We start from the raw sequence: 15,515 nt of genomic DNA, 5'->3' as shown, positions 1-15,515 counted from the left end.
GCATGTATGAGAGAAAGATTAACTTAAATTCTAAAGAAACCTACCTTGCATAGATTTTTGTACACTTTCTGACTCATCAGCAGCTTTAGTAAACTTTCCTTTCTAGGGGAATGAAAAAACATTAAGAAGCACAGCTTAAATACTCGGTTTGATATGTCTGGATGTACAGACCACACTGGAAAATACCACCAACATTTTTTTTTAGATCCAATAGGCTCAATATAGCTTTAAACCAGATTTCTTTAAAAAAAAAAATCTCCTTTTCATATTCATCATAGCACCTGACAATTAATAATGAATCTGAACAAGAATTTTTTATTAAATGATCTCACAGATAAGTTACAGAGGAAAGATTGCTAATATTGCAGAGGGTATGCAAAAGTTTTCATAACACTATTTAAAAACGTTATTCTCCAGATGTCAGCTCCTGTGCAGGATGGGTACAGCGGGAGGGCACACAATAAGTGAAGAATTAATAAGAAAAAACCCCAGCGTTTCAACCAAATGCCACAGGAGCAGCGTGTGCAGGAGAATGTGTTGCGTGTCCCTAATTTTGTTTCAGACAATACCCAATAGATGCCTGTGATACTCCCACCACTACATTAGCAGTGAATATTCTATGGGGAAGAAGGAAGAGAGCATAGCTTTTTGCCAGATACACAATATTGCACTTGAAATGCTTAGAAAAGATGATGTGCCTGAAACGACAGGAGAGCCATGCAGACTACCTGCAACAAGAACAACAACTGGAAAGCAAAGATTCAGTTGTGCAAATATCCCCCCAAACCGATCATGCAGAAAGGCTCCTCAGTGTTCCCTCTAACAGAAAAACCCAGATGTCCTTGACTACAACTCCCAGCATCTTCAAGCCAAAGCCCATTGCAGCTAAGGATTCTGGAAGCTGTCGTCAACAACATCTGGGATTCCCTCTTACAGGGAACACGGATATTTCGGGCATACGCTAAGGTGGCAATGTTCAAAGTCATGGAGTTTGAGCCTACCCGTTCTTTGCTCTATGTCACTCAAGAAACAGAAGCTTGCCCGTGTAAGGATGTGAAAATCTTTCCCCTCTAAGATGTCCCAAAGCAAAATTTAAGAGTATAGAGCACGATTACCCATTGTTACTCACCAAATCTAGAAGTTCCTCTTCCAAAGAATCTTTTAGTTGATTTACTGCAATCAAGTTACTCTCAAGACTAAGCAGCTTTTGCTCTTTCTCCTTAAGTTCTTTGACAGTATTACCAGCCTAGCAAGAATGATCATGTGAGGTGAAAAATAAAAGTCACAAAAGGAACAAAATGAAGGATGTTGTTGAAATGGCAAATTATATGTATATATATATATGTATGTGTGTGTGTATATATACAATAATTAAAATAAAATTACACACACACACACACACACATCTGAGATGAAGCTAAATAAACACAGACATAAACTGAAGAGGAAAATGGTATATTAAATAAATTTGAATTGTGCTCAGAAGTGTTATTTATAGTATTATTTATGCCTAAAGAACATATTGTTGCAATTTGAAAGTCCTCTCCTTTTAAGGTTCCAGTCCAAAAACAAGTTCTATTGAAATCAACTGAGCTTAGCTCTAAATTTAAGACTCAGCAGATAATTATTTTGATCACACTGAAAATATTATGGTGTATGTTATTATGGTCACATTATGGTGTATGTTAGTGGGACCAAAACTGTGAGCTATTGTGTAGAAGAGGAATAGCCTCTGAATGATAAAGATTTAACTTTAGCAACTGGAGGAGGAACTAAAGCTGTCAACTTCTACAAGATTTTGTTCCCAATTTCTAAAGATGTAGGCTCTCTCTCATTGGGTCAGGGAGATCCTGTGTTCCAGGCATAATGGGGTGGAGGATAAGGGCAGGGAACACAAGCTCAATACCTACTCCTTAGCTCAATCTGGACAGAATACTGAGAGCCAAGTAAATTAGCTAGATAGAGCTCTCCCTCCCTCTCTCTCTCTCTCTCTCTCTATATATATAACTCTCTCTCTCTCTCTCTCTCTCTCTCTATATATATATATATCTATATATCTAAAACTCTCTCTATAGATAACACTCTCTCTCTCTCTCTAAATATTCCAGAGAAGGAGTGGAGGAGAGGGAGGGGGCGAGAGGGAGGGAGCAAGGGGGGCAAGAGGGAGGGAGCGAGGGGGGCAAGAGGGAGGAGAGTTTGGAACCCTAGAAATCAAGATTTTTAGATTAGGAGTCTGGAAACTAGCAGTACAAAACACATACAAAAAAAGAAGTGTGCCCAATGCTACATGAAATATTCTACAAAAACAGTCTTCCAGTTGCATTGTGTATGTGGTGCCTGTTTTGTGTATATATTCTTAAAATTTCAGATGAGCAAAAATACTATTTCAAAACACAGTTTTGTAGAGATGCTTGCCTGAAATAGAGCACATCAAATTAAAGTTTAAAAGAAGGGAAAAAGAGGGGGAAATGCAACAAAATGGATGGATGATGGTACGAACCTGGCTACTTTCATTATTCCTTTCGTTCTCTAAGTTTTGTATCTTTTTTTCAGCTGCCTCAAGCTCCTTGCTAAGTTTCTCCAACTTCAGTTTACCTTCAGAACCAGCCTTCTGAAGAGCATCAAGTTCCAAGAGCTTCGCTTCAGTGGTTTTGATCTTGGCTTTGAAATCATCAATAGCCTTGGCCTGTTCATTGCACTTGGCCTGGAACTCCTCTAGCCCCTTTACCTTGATTTCAGCTTCCTGCAACTTATTTAGAGCGTCTTCCATTTCTACCAGATGCTGATCTTCAGCGCTTTCCAGCTTGGTCTTTAAGGCCTCCAGGTTTCTCTCCTTCTCGTCAGCGACCTCCAGCAGTTTCTCTTTCAGAGCGTTCACCTCCTTCTGGTGCAGTGACCTCTCACTTTCTTGCTTGAGCTTCAAATTGGATGTTTCACTCTGGTGCTCTACTCTCATCTTCTCAATCTGGGTCTTGAGCTCTGCAAATTCAGCCTCCTGGGCCCCAACCCCTTTGCTGAAAGAAGTCTTCAACCCTTCCATGGTTTGTTGGTGGGAAGCAATAGCAGACTCTAGCTTGGATTTCCACAGCTCAGTCACTTCTAGATTCTCCTTGTGGGCATCATCCAGTCTTGTTTTCAGAGACTCATTCTCTTTTGTCATCTTTTTGTGGGATGCCAGCAACGTTTTGATCTCCTTCTGATAAGATTCTCCACTGGTCTCAAGCTTCTCTTTCAACGACTTCATCTCATCCTGATGTTCTTTGCTTAGCAATGCCATTCTTTCTTGCAGAGTGCTGATTTCTTGTAACAACGAGAGAGAAGTGTCCACATTACTGACGGGTTTACTGGACTCTAGTCTTGCTCGTAGCTCAGTTACTTCCTTTGCCCGCAGTGCTAGATCCCTTTCTAATTCCATGATTCGAGATTTTTCAGATACAGTGGCCACCTAGGATCAACAGCATATATGAGAGAGAGAGAGAGAGAAATTACAATAGATGACACTTAAAAATACAGAGGGATAAACTGCTCAGCATCTCAATGTAACAATATAACTTTTCTAGGACCTTGAATGCGGGCTTCTAGAAGGTGAACTATGTATTGGCAATCTAGTTTGAATGTCTGTTCTTGATGATATTGCTAATAGAACTCTATAAAGGCTATACTAAAAGTAATTGAACATGCCCTTCATTTTGCCTCTCTTTATACTAAAAGCCACAGTCCTCTTGCATATTCAATATTTTGACTCCAGCTGAAAAGAAGGGTTGGTTATCTGGCTGAAGTTAGTGAAAGACAGACAGATTATTAAGCAATAAGCTTAAAAACTGTAGCTTGCAGATGTTATCAAAGTTTAGCAGACCACCTCACTGAGGAGTTGTTTTTAAGTGAAAAGGTAAATGTTGAGAATAGTGGAATGTTGCTATTTTATACAGATACTGAAAGCAGCATTATCTTATAAGAGACATTAACTGGAGGGTTTAAACATCTAAGACCATCACACAGAGGAGCATGTTTTACTTGTAGTTTTCAAAGAATGAGGCAGGTTGTGTTTTGACTGGACCTGGGAGTATGGACCTCTGATCATACTGCAAGGAGTGGCCTTGGATCCTATATATTTAAGAAGCTACCACTTCCCTTGGCTTTTTCAGGTACATTAATAGAATCTCTCATCTGTAAACTTTTTAAAAAGTTGGGTGCACTTCTTTAAACTTTGCACATTTCTGAGATTTTTAAAAAAAGTGTTGCTGTGAACAGCAAGGACTTGACTAAAGGTGACCAACATGAAGGTATCTAGTCAAGAAGAACCTATTATCTTTAGTGAAGTTCCAAGAGAATTGTCTCCAATCACACCCACTGACTATTTACCAAGGAGACACAAGATGCTAAAAAAATAGACAAATTTCTCTAAATAAATCATTATAAGCACCAGTTCAATGCAAAATGAGAAAGCTAGCAATTGCGGGGAAACTTCATTCTAATTCAGCACGAATTTGGATGCTGGTTTAAAGAGCACTTGACTCAGTTCTTAGTGAAATATGTGAATTTATTTGTATTCACAGGAGTACAACATGGCCCCTTGCTCTCGGAAACCAAATTAGAAGTTCACTAGAGATGATTCTGTGTTAGACATAGGAGTCCACATATGGTGCCTGCAAATAACGCAACTAGAATTGCAGAATAAAAATAAACTTGTCAAAGTCCTCGATGTGGAGATTTCCCCCCAGTCCCTGAAAACCAGGAGAAATTTTCTAACTTCATCCACACAAGCTCACTCCTTATCCTTGTGAAGTCCCTCCTTTTTGTAAAAAGACTGTAAACAAGCAACATGCCAATATTTAGGCAGTGGCACTTTTCTGACAGGGAGCAAGTGGATCAATTTAATTAAAACTCTCATGCAGCCGCAAAAGCGAACTGGATCGTCTGTAAGAGCAGCTCAGAGAAGGTGTCAGCAAGCTAACATCCCTGATGTAAAGAACTGGGGCTTGGTCTCTAGCTCAGAAGTGGAATGCCCAGTTGGCACAGGTTAAAAACTAAAGGGATGCTCCAAGCGGTACTTGCACACCATTATCTCTGTCAAGACAGAACATGAAAAACAGCTGTGCTGTGTTTGCTAAGGAGTACAAAAGAGAAGTTTATCATTACAGTTTGGTTGACAGCAAAAACTGAACTTCCCCAAACCTTGGGAAGGGGTGAGACGTCCAAGATAATCTAGATCCAGGTAAGATGCCATAGAGTGGATGACTGCTCCATGCGTCGTGACCTCAGGAGCAAGGCTTGCTGCTCTGTAGAGGTCTTCAAGGAAGCTCATGCCAGTGCACACCAAGGACTGGGGTTGCTACCATTAAGCTTTAAAACTGAGCAGAGTTCATAGCAATAGGCCAAGCAGTGCTGACTGCATCCTTAGATGGGTGGGCAGGGTTATGTAAGAAGGAGAATTGGATAAGTGTGCTGCAGAATGTAGAACCCCAAGAAGCCCTCATAAAAAGCCTTAAACCACCAGCCAAGCAATAAAGCAAGGTACTGAGCTAGCTAGGTAGTATCAAGACTTTTCCGTAGAACATAGATGACCACTGGAATAACTACCAGTCTGAACCACCACCAACTTTGTCCTCAACAAGGCATTATTTTATCATTTGCTGAAGAGTGAGGTTTAATTAAAAACACTGAGCAATAAAAGCCTTCTCTGTGGAATACTGTCCCATAGATTTGTAACATTCTTGGTTGCTTTAGGCAGCTCCACTCTGTCTTTTTCTTCGAAAGTATCTTTCCTAAGTTTGGTTGTGGAAAAAAGCTATTTTAAGTAGAGCACTGTAGGCAGAACTGAGGTTGATATCGTGGCACTATTCTTGAACAGTGGAATGGCAGTGGGAGGCAGGAACATGGGCTGTCCCCAGACATTTTTCCAGCATCCATTACCATCATAAACAAAAAAACCCATATACCAAAAAGAAAAAAAGAAGAGAGGGGAAAAAAAAAAAAAACACCACCAAAAAAAAAACCAAAAACACAAAACCCAGAAAAAAAATAAAACAAAACCACCAGGTCTTGTCCACGTAAATATCGAAGTCCATTACCCTAGTATCTTCTAACTCCCTCTGGAGTTTGTCAGCTTTGGTCTTTTCAAAGAGCAGGCTCTGTTCAAGCTCCTTAATGCGGGCATGCTCCAGTTTGGTCTGCGTCTGTTAGTAAAAAGGGAAAGGAAGAGAACACAACAGTGCCACCATCACATGCCAGCACAAGAGGGGAAAAGAGGAGTTGCATGCAGGCCGTGCCACCCGTTGTCTTCTCCCAGTGATGAGCAGCAAAAATGCAAGTGGACAACACAAGAAAAAGGGAACAAAACACAAAACAGGGTGAGGGGGCAGATGAGAGAGACCGACGGGGAAGTGTGACTGATGGCTGATAGGCTGAAAGAAGAGATGGAGGCACACACAGGTATACAGGTGTACACACACAGAGACAGAGACAGAGACGGTGGAGCATGGACAAAAACATGAGAGTGGCAAGGTAAAGTCATGCAGCCAAGTTATTTCTCCGTTTGTGACAATTATCAGCACAAATTAGAATAGTTAATGCGTTGCCAGGCGCTATTCTGTCCATCTCCTTGCTGCGAATGAGGAGTTCCTGTCTGCATTGGCCTTCTAGGGTTTATCAGGAAATGTGGCTGGCTTTTTTTTTTTTTTAAATAGACTGTAGTAGGCAAAAGTCTGACCTCATTTTCTGCAAAGTATGAATGTTACTTTAGAGCAGGCCTGCCCAACTGTTTTTGGACTACAACTCCCATAATCCCTAGCCACAGTGGCCAATAGTCAGGGATTCTGGGAACTGTAGGCCAACATCTGCAGGACCACCAAATTTGAGCAGCCCTGCTTTAGAGGGTTATAAACCTCTCTCTCTTGCTATGGTGATCAGTTTCTGCTGTCAAAGCTAGAAGAGTTAAGATTCATACCTTGCTCGAAGCATAGAAATGGTACATATCTGCCCCAAATTTAAGCCATTGCTTCCTAGGAGAGGAACTAAATATAACTTTAGCTCTTTGGAAGTACATTTTTGAAGTCATCTGTGGTCTCTCAGCAACATCTTATTAGTAGATTTGTGCAGAATGTGTATTCACAAGGGTCTGCTAAAAACTGCTCAGAAGACATGAAGAAAAGGAGGAAACCCAGCTTAGTGGTTGGAAACTGCTTCTGGTAAGGAAGTGAACTAAGAGGAGTTGAGTGGTTTGCAATGTTCAAAGGCACAAAGGCACTGAACACATGTATAAAGGCATGCTTCTGAACCCCAATGGCAAGCAGTGAGGTTTACACATTATGGTACTTCAGAACAGTCACTTGGGAACATACAGCAAGGAATCCTTTCATTTTCCACCAGGGTGGGGCTGGGGGGGGGGAGAAACATGATGTGGAGAAGTAAGGGGTGCTGGCCGAGGGCCAGGAGTCCTCAAACCCCATCCTTGAAGTGGGCTGCACGGAAAACGGCTTACACAGGAAGCGGCCTTATCGTGAGGCAGACCCTTGCTCCATCGAGCTCAATACTGTCTGCACTGACTGGCAGCAGCGTCTCCAAGGTTTCAGACAGGAGTCTTTCCCAGGCCTATCTTGGAGATGCTGCCAGGGATTGAACCTGGGACCTTCTGCATGCCAAGCAGATGTTCTGCCACTGAGCGAGGGCCCATTCTGGCTTACACGCCTCTCTCTTGCTGCAACTGTTACAACAGATACCCATTTTCATTCACATCTTTTGCTGCTCACTTGGCAACTGGAGGGCCAGGCAGCAAGCGGGCAGATTCGGCTCTGGAGCCTCCAGCTGCTGACACTCAGCACAGACCCTAAACACAGAACTTGGAAGTGAAAACTGAGTGACAAATGGGGCATATTGCTGTGCTACATGTTTAGGACGTGGATATAAATGGTATTTCTAAACTCTACCAAGAAAAGCCTACATTCAAGACAGATGATGAAAGAGTTTATTCATTTCATGACTAGCCTGCCTGGCAGGGGAGGTGCCTCCAGAATTAAAATTATTGGGTGTGACCTGGGAGGTCTTGGTTGAGTTTTGTTCTTGCCTGAAGACACAGCAGGCTTAGTGAGATCAAAGAAAAGCCAGTTTTAAAAATGACTCCCTTCCCCGTGAGAGTATCTAAGGCCTGTTCTACATATGCAGGGAGGTGAGCAGACCAAATCCTGAGTGGGGGGGGAGAATGGACCGTGCCAGTTCAGGCTAGCAGTGGGGAACTACAGTTAGATGCTCTCCTCCACATTGTCAATCCCCCTCTGGTTAACAACTCCATGCAAGCAGTAAGTTAGCCCACCGGAGAGCGAACTGGACTAGAACCTCTCCCCTTGCTGGGCAAGTTGTCTATTTGCAGGGAGTTTTTATATAGAGGGGCCTTAGAAATGCATATTATAATAATAATCATAAATTTTAGAAGAGGGACCGTTCTGGGAGTGCCTGTTTCCACCATGGAAACTGCAAAATGGAGAGAGTGGTTCAGAGGTGTATGTATGTGTGTGTGCGTACGTGCGCACACACACACACTCAGAGGGGAGGATTCTTTATTTTTTGCAAATGCTCAAATAAAAGCATTCTGTGCAGAGGCGTAACAAGGTTGGAGTGGGCCCAGAGACAATATTTTAGAATGCGCCCCCCTCACTGAAGCTCAGCTCATGAAGTCAAGAAATCTTAAATGAGGCTGAATAGTGGTAACAAAAAGCAGAGTTAAAAATTTATAAAAAATTTATATTATATATATAATAAATATATATATAAACCCCTATGTGCCACAATAGAACATCGTCCTAAATTTTTTTTTAAAGGTTTTGTAAACTGTGGACGATGCAAGTCATTTAATAGTACTAGAGAAAGACATGCTGTTCTGGTAGTTCCAGGTCTTAAGACTCACATCAGTTTCGGAGGATGCATACAACTGAAGGAAGCCTGGGCGGGTGCGCGGCTGGGGGAGTCAGTCATGTGACTTGCCTCTGGGCCCCCCCCCAGGCAGTGGGCCCCCAGACAACTGTCTCCCCTTGTCCTATTATAGTTACGCCCCTGATTCTGTGAACATCTGTGGGGTAGGCGAGTGGGGCAGGCCTTCCAAGAGGGAAGATGCCTGAAGGAGACAGGGAGGCTCAACACAGAAAAGATTTGGGCAGGTGTGGAGAGCATAAAATACGAAAAAGGGGCAGGCTACATGCAAATTTCATTTGACCCCGCTATGAGCTTTATTGGGAAGACGACAAGAGCCCCAGATCACTGCAGAAGCACCGCACACGGAATACCGAAGAATGCATAGCAGGAAACAAGAATTTCGCTTGGGAGCTGGGTGGGAGTAGGCAGCCAGTTCTTTCGCAGATATCTTCTTGAAAATGCTTTTGTGTGTCGAGGAAGTGAGCAAAAAAGATCCTAACTAGACTGGTAAAGTTCTTTCTAGACATTGAGGGGAAAAAATAAATAAAAAATAACCTATGGAAACGAAGGAAGATATAATAACCCACTGATAATTGGACAGCTGGGTGAAACTGCAAGTGCTGATTAGCATTTATAGTGTCTTTCTCCGCTGTAAATGATCCTCTCTCTTCTTTTATGGAAGGAAAACCATGCAGGATAATATCCAATTTAGGCTCTGCAATTATTATTCACTGAACACTAGTGGGAGCTCTTGAGTCAGCCAGCAGAATACTGGTATGATGTTGAAAGCTCTGGGAGTTCTAAAGAAATGGACTACAAGATCGTATTTCTACAAAACCTTCCACAACTGAATTAAACTTGAGGACTGGAACAACACACACACACACACACGTTTGCAACTACTGAGTTCCTTTCTTGAATTAAAAGGCTGCCTGTGAAGTTCCTAGATATAAAATTGCTGCAACGGTTGTTGAAGCTACATGCACACAAACAGGGAAGCTGATGCCTCAACTGCGAATTAAGTAATTAGTGGTTTAAGCAGATCATCCACAAATGTTCTATTGGTAAATCATCTGTGTTAAGGTGGGGAATGCCTCCACACGTTCAGATGTCCTCTTACATTCTCGTGTTCTTCCGAAATCTGCCTCTTTCGCTAACAGCAAAAATGAAACAAAAAGAGTTCTTCACCTTAATGCTCAATATCAAAGGTAATAAACGGAGGCAAAAACACTCAGGGCAAGCTCTTGAAACAGGTGGGGTGGGGGGTGGATTTATAAAATTGCTTTGGTCTCTCTCAGGGAATCTCCCTCCCTTTCCCATTATGACCTTAGGATGAAAATGGAAAGAGGCAGAGCAGTCTAGGAACCATTCCTCTATGATGGGATCTCACATCACTGGAGGCATGTATTAATGCTGAAACCACCTAGCTGCGTCTGTGGTGTAGTGGTTAGAGGGCTGGACTGAGGAGCAGGGAGACCCGGGTTCAAATCCGCATTCAGCCACGAAACTCACTGGGTGACTCTGGGCCAGCCACTTTTCTCTCAACCTAGCCTACCTCACATGGTTGGTGTGAGGATAAATATAACAATGTACACCGCTCTGGTCTCCTTGAAGAGTGGGATAGAAATAAATAAAATAAATAGGTGGCAGACATACACGTGATTGGCCCTGCCCACATGATGCCTGCCATATTTGTGTCTGCTTTCCAGGGGCGAGGGATCACACTACAGAAAAGCAGCGTGGTGTAGTGGTTAGAGTGCTGGAATAGAACTGGGGAGACCCGAGTTCCAATCCCCATTCAGCCATGATACTAGCTGGGTGACTCTGGGCCAATCACTTCTCTCTCAGACTAAACTACTTCACAGGGTTGTTGTGAAAGAGAAACTTAAGTATGTAGTACACTGCTCTGGGCTCCTTGGTGGAAGAGCGGGATATAAATGTAATAATAATAATAATAATAATAATAATAATAATAATAATAATAATGTGTGTGTGTGTGTGTGTGTGTGTGTGTGTGTGTGTGTGTGTGTGTGTGTGAGAGAGAGAGAGAGAGAGAGAGAGAGAGAGAGAGAGAGAGAGAGAGAGAGAGAGAGAGAGAGAGAGAGAGAGAGAGAAGAAAGTGAAGGGCTGGGTGATCTTTTTGGTCAAACCTGTAAATACAGTGAGTCATTGTTTGAGAGGTCTAGGATGCAAGCCTGGCAAGCAGCCCACATGCCTTCCGTAAACTGAATTTGCCAGAGACCAAAAGAGTGTGTTGAAATACTGAGAAGAGGGAAACAGTCACCACCACGACTACAAATATTTATAGACCACTTTTCAACAAAGGTTCCCAGAGCGGAGAAATAAATAAAGATGGATCCCTGTCCCCAAAGGGCTCACAATCTAAAAGAAACACAAGACAGGCACCAGCAACAGTCACTGGTGGGACGCTGGGCTGGGGGTAGCTAGGGCCAGTTACTCTCCCCCTGCTCAATAAAGAAAACCACCACTTTAAAAAGGTGCCTCTTTGCTCAGTTAGCAGGGATTCCTCCCACACACGGCGGGAGGAAGATTGTAGAACTCCACCCTTTATCATACTGAAGACAGTCCTTAAAAAATAAAATCCATTTGACAAAACAAAAACATATATACGATCACAGGCTGAGGAGGTAAATGAGCAGTCCACAAAGGTCCCAGATAAAAATGGATGAAAGACTAAACAGAACTACAGAAGATGTTAATGTGAAAGCGACATCTCGACAGACGGCTGGCACCTCCAGCCAAAAACGGTTCGCAGCTCTATAAGTCAGTTTTGAAACCTGCATTGCACATGACACAGGGATAAAAGCACCTAACTAAGCATCCTGGTTTTTTAAAGGTGAAATGAGAATACAGTAAAGCAACTTCAAGGCAGCCAATATTAGTAATGAGGCTTACAAAACTGGCAGTGTTTGCCTTGAGTTTCTCCTCTAACTCTGAATCCACAAATCGAACATGTGCCTACAGAGGTTGGCATGGGTGTGCATTTATTTATTTTCTTTCATCTTATTTCTATATCACCCAATATATGCATGTCTAGCAATGAAGTAAGGATGCTCAGCACCAGTGTTCCCTCTAACAGGGATACCCAGATGTTGTTGACTACGACTCCCAGAATGCCCAAGCAAAAGGCATTGCAGGATTCTGGGAATTGTAGTCATCTGGGAATCCCTGTTAGAGGGAACACTACTCAGCACCAACTGTTGCACCTCACCCGAAAATTTAATGGAACACCATCTTGGAAAGTCAAATCTTTGCTGAGGAGTGCAGGACAACATTTAGCAAAAGTAATTATCTAGCAGTTGCCAACCTGTGGCACTCCAGATGTTGCTGAAGTACAACTCCCATAATCCCCAGCCACAATCCATTGTAGCTGGGGCTGATGGAAGTTGTAGTTCAGCAACATCTGGAGTGCCACTGGTTGGGAAACCCCTGGCCAAGGCTAATTAGCAGTGCTAGGCTATTCCTCTGGCCTTAGAGCAAATTTTACTGGCCTCCAGCATTAACTTCAGTAGCTGTACATTGCGAGTTTAATAAGTTCAGCATTGGATTGCTAGTTGGCAATTTTACTAAATAATCTGGAAAAACGTTAGCAAAGTTGTATTTAAAGAGAGTGAAAACAATGGAATTAAAAAACAAGAGTACTTGTTCAGATATATAACCCATGACATAGAATTATAAAAAAAAATAGTGTTACCAATCCTTTAAGTCACAGAATATTAGAACGGATTCCAGAAAGTGAGATGGTATCTCCACTTGTTACGTCTGTTTCTGGACTGTCGTCTTACAGCTTAAATGCAATATTTTTATACTCTTATGACTAACAGCAAATAGAACAGGCTTGCTTTTGAGTGTCCTACCAAATAACCAGCATAACAGAATTGGAGGCATTTTACCTCTAAGTCGCCTTTGGTAATGGATTCTTCTTCTACACGGAATTGGAGGTCTTCGACCTTCCTGTGAGTATAAAGTACAAATGAAGTCTGTTGGATTTCCCCAGGTACTTTTTATGGGGGTGGGGTGGGAGGGATGGAATCAAGCATCACAGTGACATGATTTTTGATCATTTAGGAAAAGAAAGAGATGTCAGGTCATGGGACGTGAACTGGAATCCCTACAGAATAGGCCCGGGTTCTCTGCTCCTATCCAGTTCCAACTGAGGCATTTGCATAACAACCTATAATCCTCCTGCTCTAGTCAGGCAACATCAGAGGGCCAAATCTAGTACCATTTGATAGGAAAGCTCCCAGATCTGCTATCTTCTCTTAGTCTCGGTGGCTGCCAGGCTGCCACTGGCAGAGTGACCAAGAAAGCCACCCAGCTTCATCATAGGGGCTTTTCTACAGGTGCATAGTTCAATTTGTACTTAGATACCATTTGGAAGTAGTCCTGCTCTGAGACAAGGTGAAGGGACTACCTCAGGCAGTGGATTTGAAGATGTCCATCTTCTTATTCACAGAAACATAAGAAGCTACCAACGGAATCAGATCTTTGGTCCATCTAGCTTAGTATTGTCTACCCAGACTGGCAGCAGCTTCTCCAAGGTTGCAGGCAGGAGTCTCTCCCAGCCCAATCTTGGAGATGCTGTCAGGGAGGGAACTTGGAACCTTCTGCCAGCAAGCATGCAGATGTTTTTCCCAGAGTGGCCCAATCCCCTAAGGCAGTAGTTCTTAACATGGGCTCCACCAGATGTTGCTGAACTACAACTCCCAGCATCCTCAGCCTGTGGCTAGGGATGCTGGGAGTTGTAGTTCAGCAACATCTGAAGGACCCTACATTAGGAATCACTGCCTTCAGGGGAATATCTTCCAGTGCTCACACATCAAGTCTCCCATTCATATGCAACCAGGACAGACCTGCTTAGCAAATGGGACAATTCATGCTTGCTACCACAGTCCCAGCTCTCCTCCACTTCTGCTATTCTGAATATATCTGCTAAAGATATATTGCTTCTGCTACATAAACCACTTTGAGCACATTCTTGTTGAAACATGGTATATAGGCATTTATAAATAGGTTTAATATTTTTTATTGTAAACATGTATTTTTTTTTTTATTATTGTAAGAATTCCTATGCGCCTTTAGAAGCCATACAAGCTAAGTTTATTAGACACTGCAAGTCCCTCGCTGCGTGCCATACGCAGTGAGGTGGGACTTATTAGGCTTGAGTCATGTTATTGGTGTTGTATGATTCTGTTTTGGCTAAAATTGGCTCTTGTTCAAGGGGGATTAGCCTCCTTAATAATGATGGATGGTCACAAATTTAAATGGAAGTCTTTAGTCATAAATAAATTCACTCATTACGGACTCTCCCCAGTTGAATTAATTGGCCTAGGACTAGAACAGGCCACGAAGGTGGTTAAACAACGCATTTTAGCTATAGAACTACAGGATGAACTGGCTGGTCTCAAGAGTGGTATTTATACAGGGAACCAAACCATCAACTTTAAACCAGCGGGATATTTAAGTGAAGTATCTCTGTCTAAATTTAGGCGTGCCTTTACTTTAGCGTGTGTTAATGCACTACCTAGGGCAGTTCTTGGAGGTTTGGAGGGATACCTTTTTCCTCCTGACTGTGCCCATGTGGCTCTGGGGCCGCAGGAACCGCTTCACATGTCATCCTATATTGTGCTTTCTATAAGGATATTCGTTTAAGATTAATTTCCCCTCTATTGGAAAACCTCCCTGGATGTCCTGATGACTTTAATTTTTTTATTAGCAAACACCAATAAGGAGATTATTTGCAGAATGGCTAGGTTTTGTTATATTGTCTGTAAAATTTGTTCTGAGTCTGTGTAACTGTATTCTTTACTGGTCAATGACTGAAATAAAAATCTATCTATCTATGTTGCCCCTCATACTGCATCATGGCCAATGTGCGAGCACTGTAAGACATTCCCCTGGGAAGAACACCTGCCTGCTTGCATGCAGAAGGTTCCAGGTTCCCTCCCTGGCAGCATCTCCAAGATAGGGCTGAGACAGACTCCTGCCTGCAACGTTGGAGACAGTCTGTGTAGGCAATACACAGCTAGATGGACTCTGACTCATTATATGGCAGCTTTCTATGTTCCTAATGTCTGAACACTAGAGAAAAACTAGAACATTCTTCTGAATTCAAGCAGATTTTATGGTCAACGTAATGTATGAATCAGACCCACATCAGAAACAGAACTTGGGAGGACGGGACAATGAGGTTTTGAAAGTGGGAAGCAGAGAGACTCCATTTTACACGTGCATTTCTCAGTAGTTTCTGTTGACTCTGCAGTTCTTTTTCTGAGGATGAAAGGCCTACAGGCTGTTCAATTACAAGTTATAAGGGAAGCAGGAGAAATACTAGATGGCCAACGCCGTGAACATCTCCTGAGCTGTAAAATGCCAGTTCAGTTAATGCATACCAGCCAAGTACAGGCGTACTGTTAGGTTGCCTAGCAACTTGCTCAAGGTGAGCTCAAGGCCAACTAGGGACAGAATTAAAGTGTCCCTGAGCTGCAATTTCCATGCATTGCAGTAGCTATGCATGCCTCTGTCCTGTCATCAAACTGGTGTCCCATCATGGCTTTCTCATCAGCCAAAAGTAGAGAGTTTGCCTCAGA

General features: G+C 42.6%; 1 protein-coding gene across 25 annotated transcripts in view; it reads right to left on the bottom strand.

Moving 5' to 3' along the window:
* Window positions 1-15,515, bottom strand: part of CLIP1 (CAP-Gly domain containing linker protein 1) — a 97,349-nt gene that overhangs the window by 40,139 nt on the left and 41,695 nt on the right. For 17 of the 25 annotated variants that reach the window (XR_008312454.1, XR_008312455.1, XR_008312453.1 and 14 more), the window contains exons 8-13: window positions 12,819-12,879; window positions 10,025-10,057; window positions 6,072-6,176; window positions 2,501-3,445; window positions 1,130-1,246; window positions 45-102 (exon numbers count right to left, since the gene is read on the bottom strand). Coding sequence is in view for 22 of the 25 variants with exons in the window: in XM_053279403.1 (XP_053135378.1) it covers window positions 45-102; window positions 1,130-1,246; window positions 2,501-3,445; window positions 6,072-6,176; window positions 10,025-10,057; window positions 12,819-12,879 (1,319 nt within the window). In the remaining 3 variants the exon portion in view is untranslated. The remainder of the gene's footprint in view (window positions 1-44; window positions 103-1,129; window positions 1,247-2,500; window positions 3,446-6,071; window positions 6,177-10,024; window positions 10,058-12,818; window positions 12,880-15,515) is intronic. The other 8 variants (XM_053279408.1, XM_053279409.1, XM_053279418.1 and 5 more) reach the window with 4 other exon arrangements.

The sequence above is a fragment of the Hemicordylus capensis genome, chromosome 15 (assembly GCF_027244095.1).
Source record: "Hemicordylus capensis ecotype Gifberg chromosome 15, rHemCap1.1.pri, whole genome shotgun sequence".
NCBI classification, from domain to species: Eukaryota; Metazoa; Chordata; class Lepidosauria; order Squamata; family Cordylidae; genus Hemicordylus; species Hemicordylus capensis.
The sequence above is the reverse complement of the archived record's forward strand: the minus strand, read 5'-3'. Positions and strand labels throughout refer to the sequence as shown.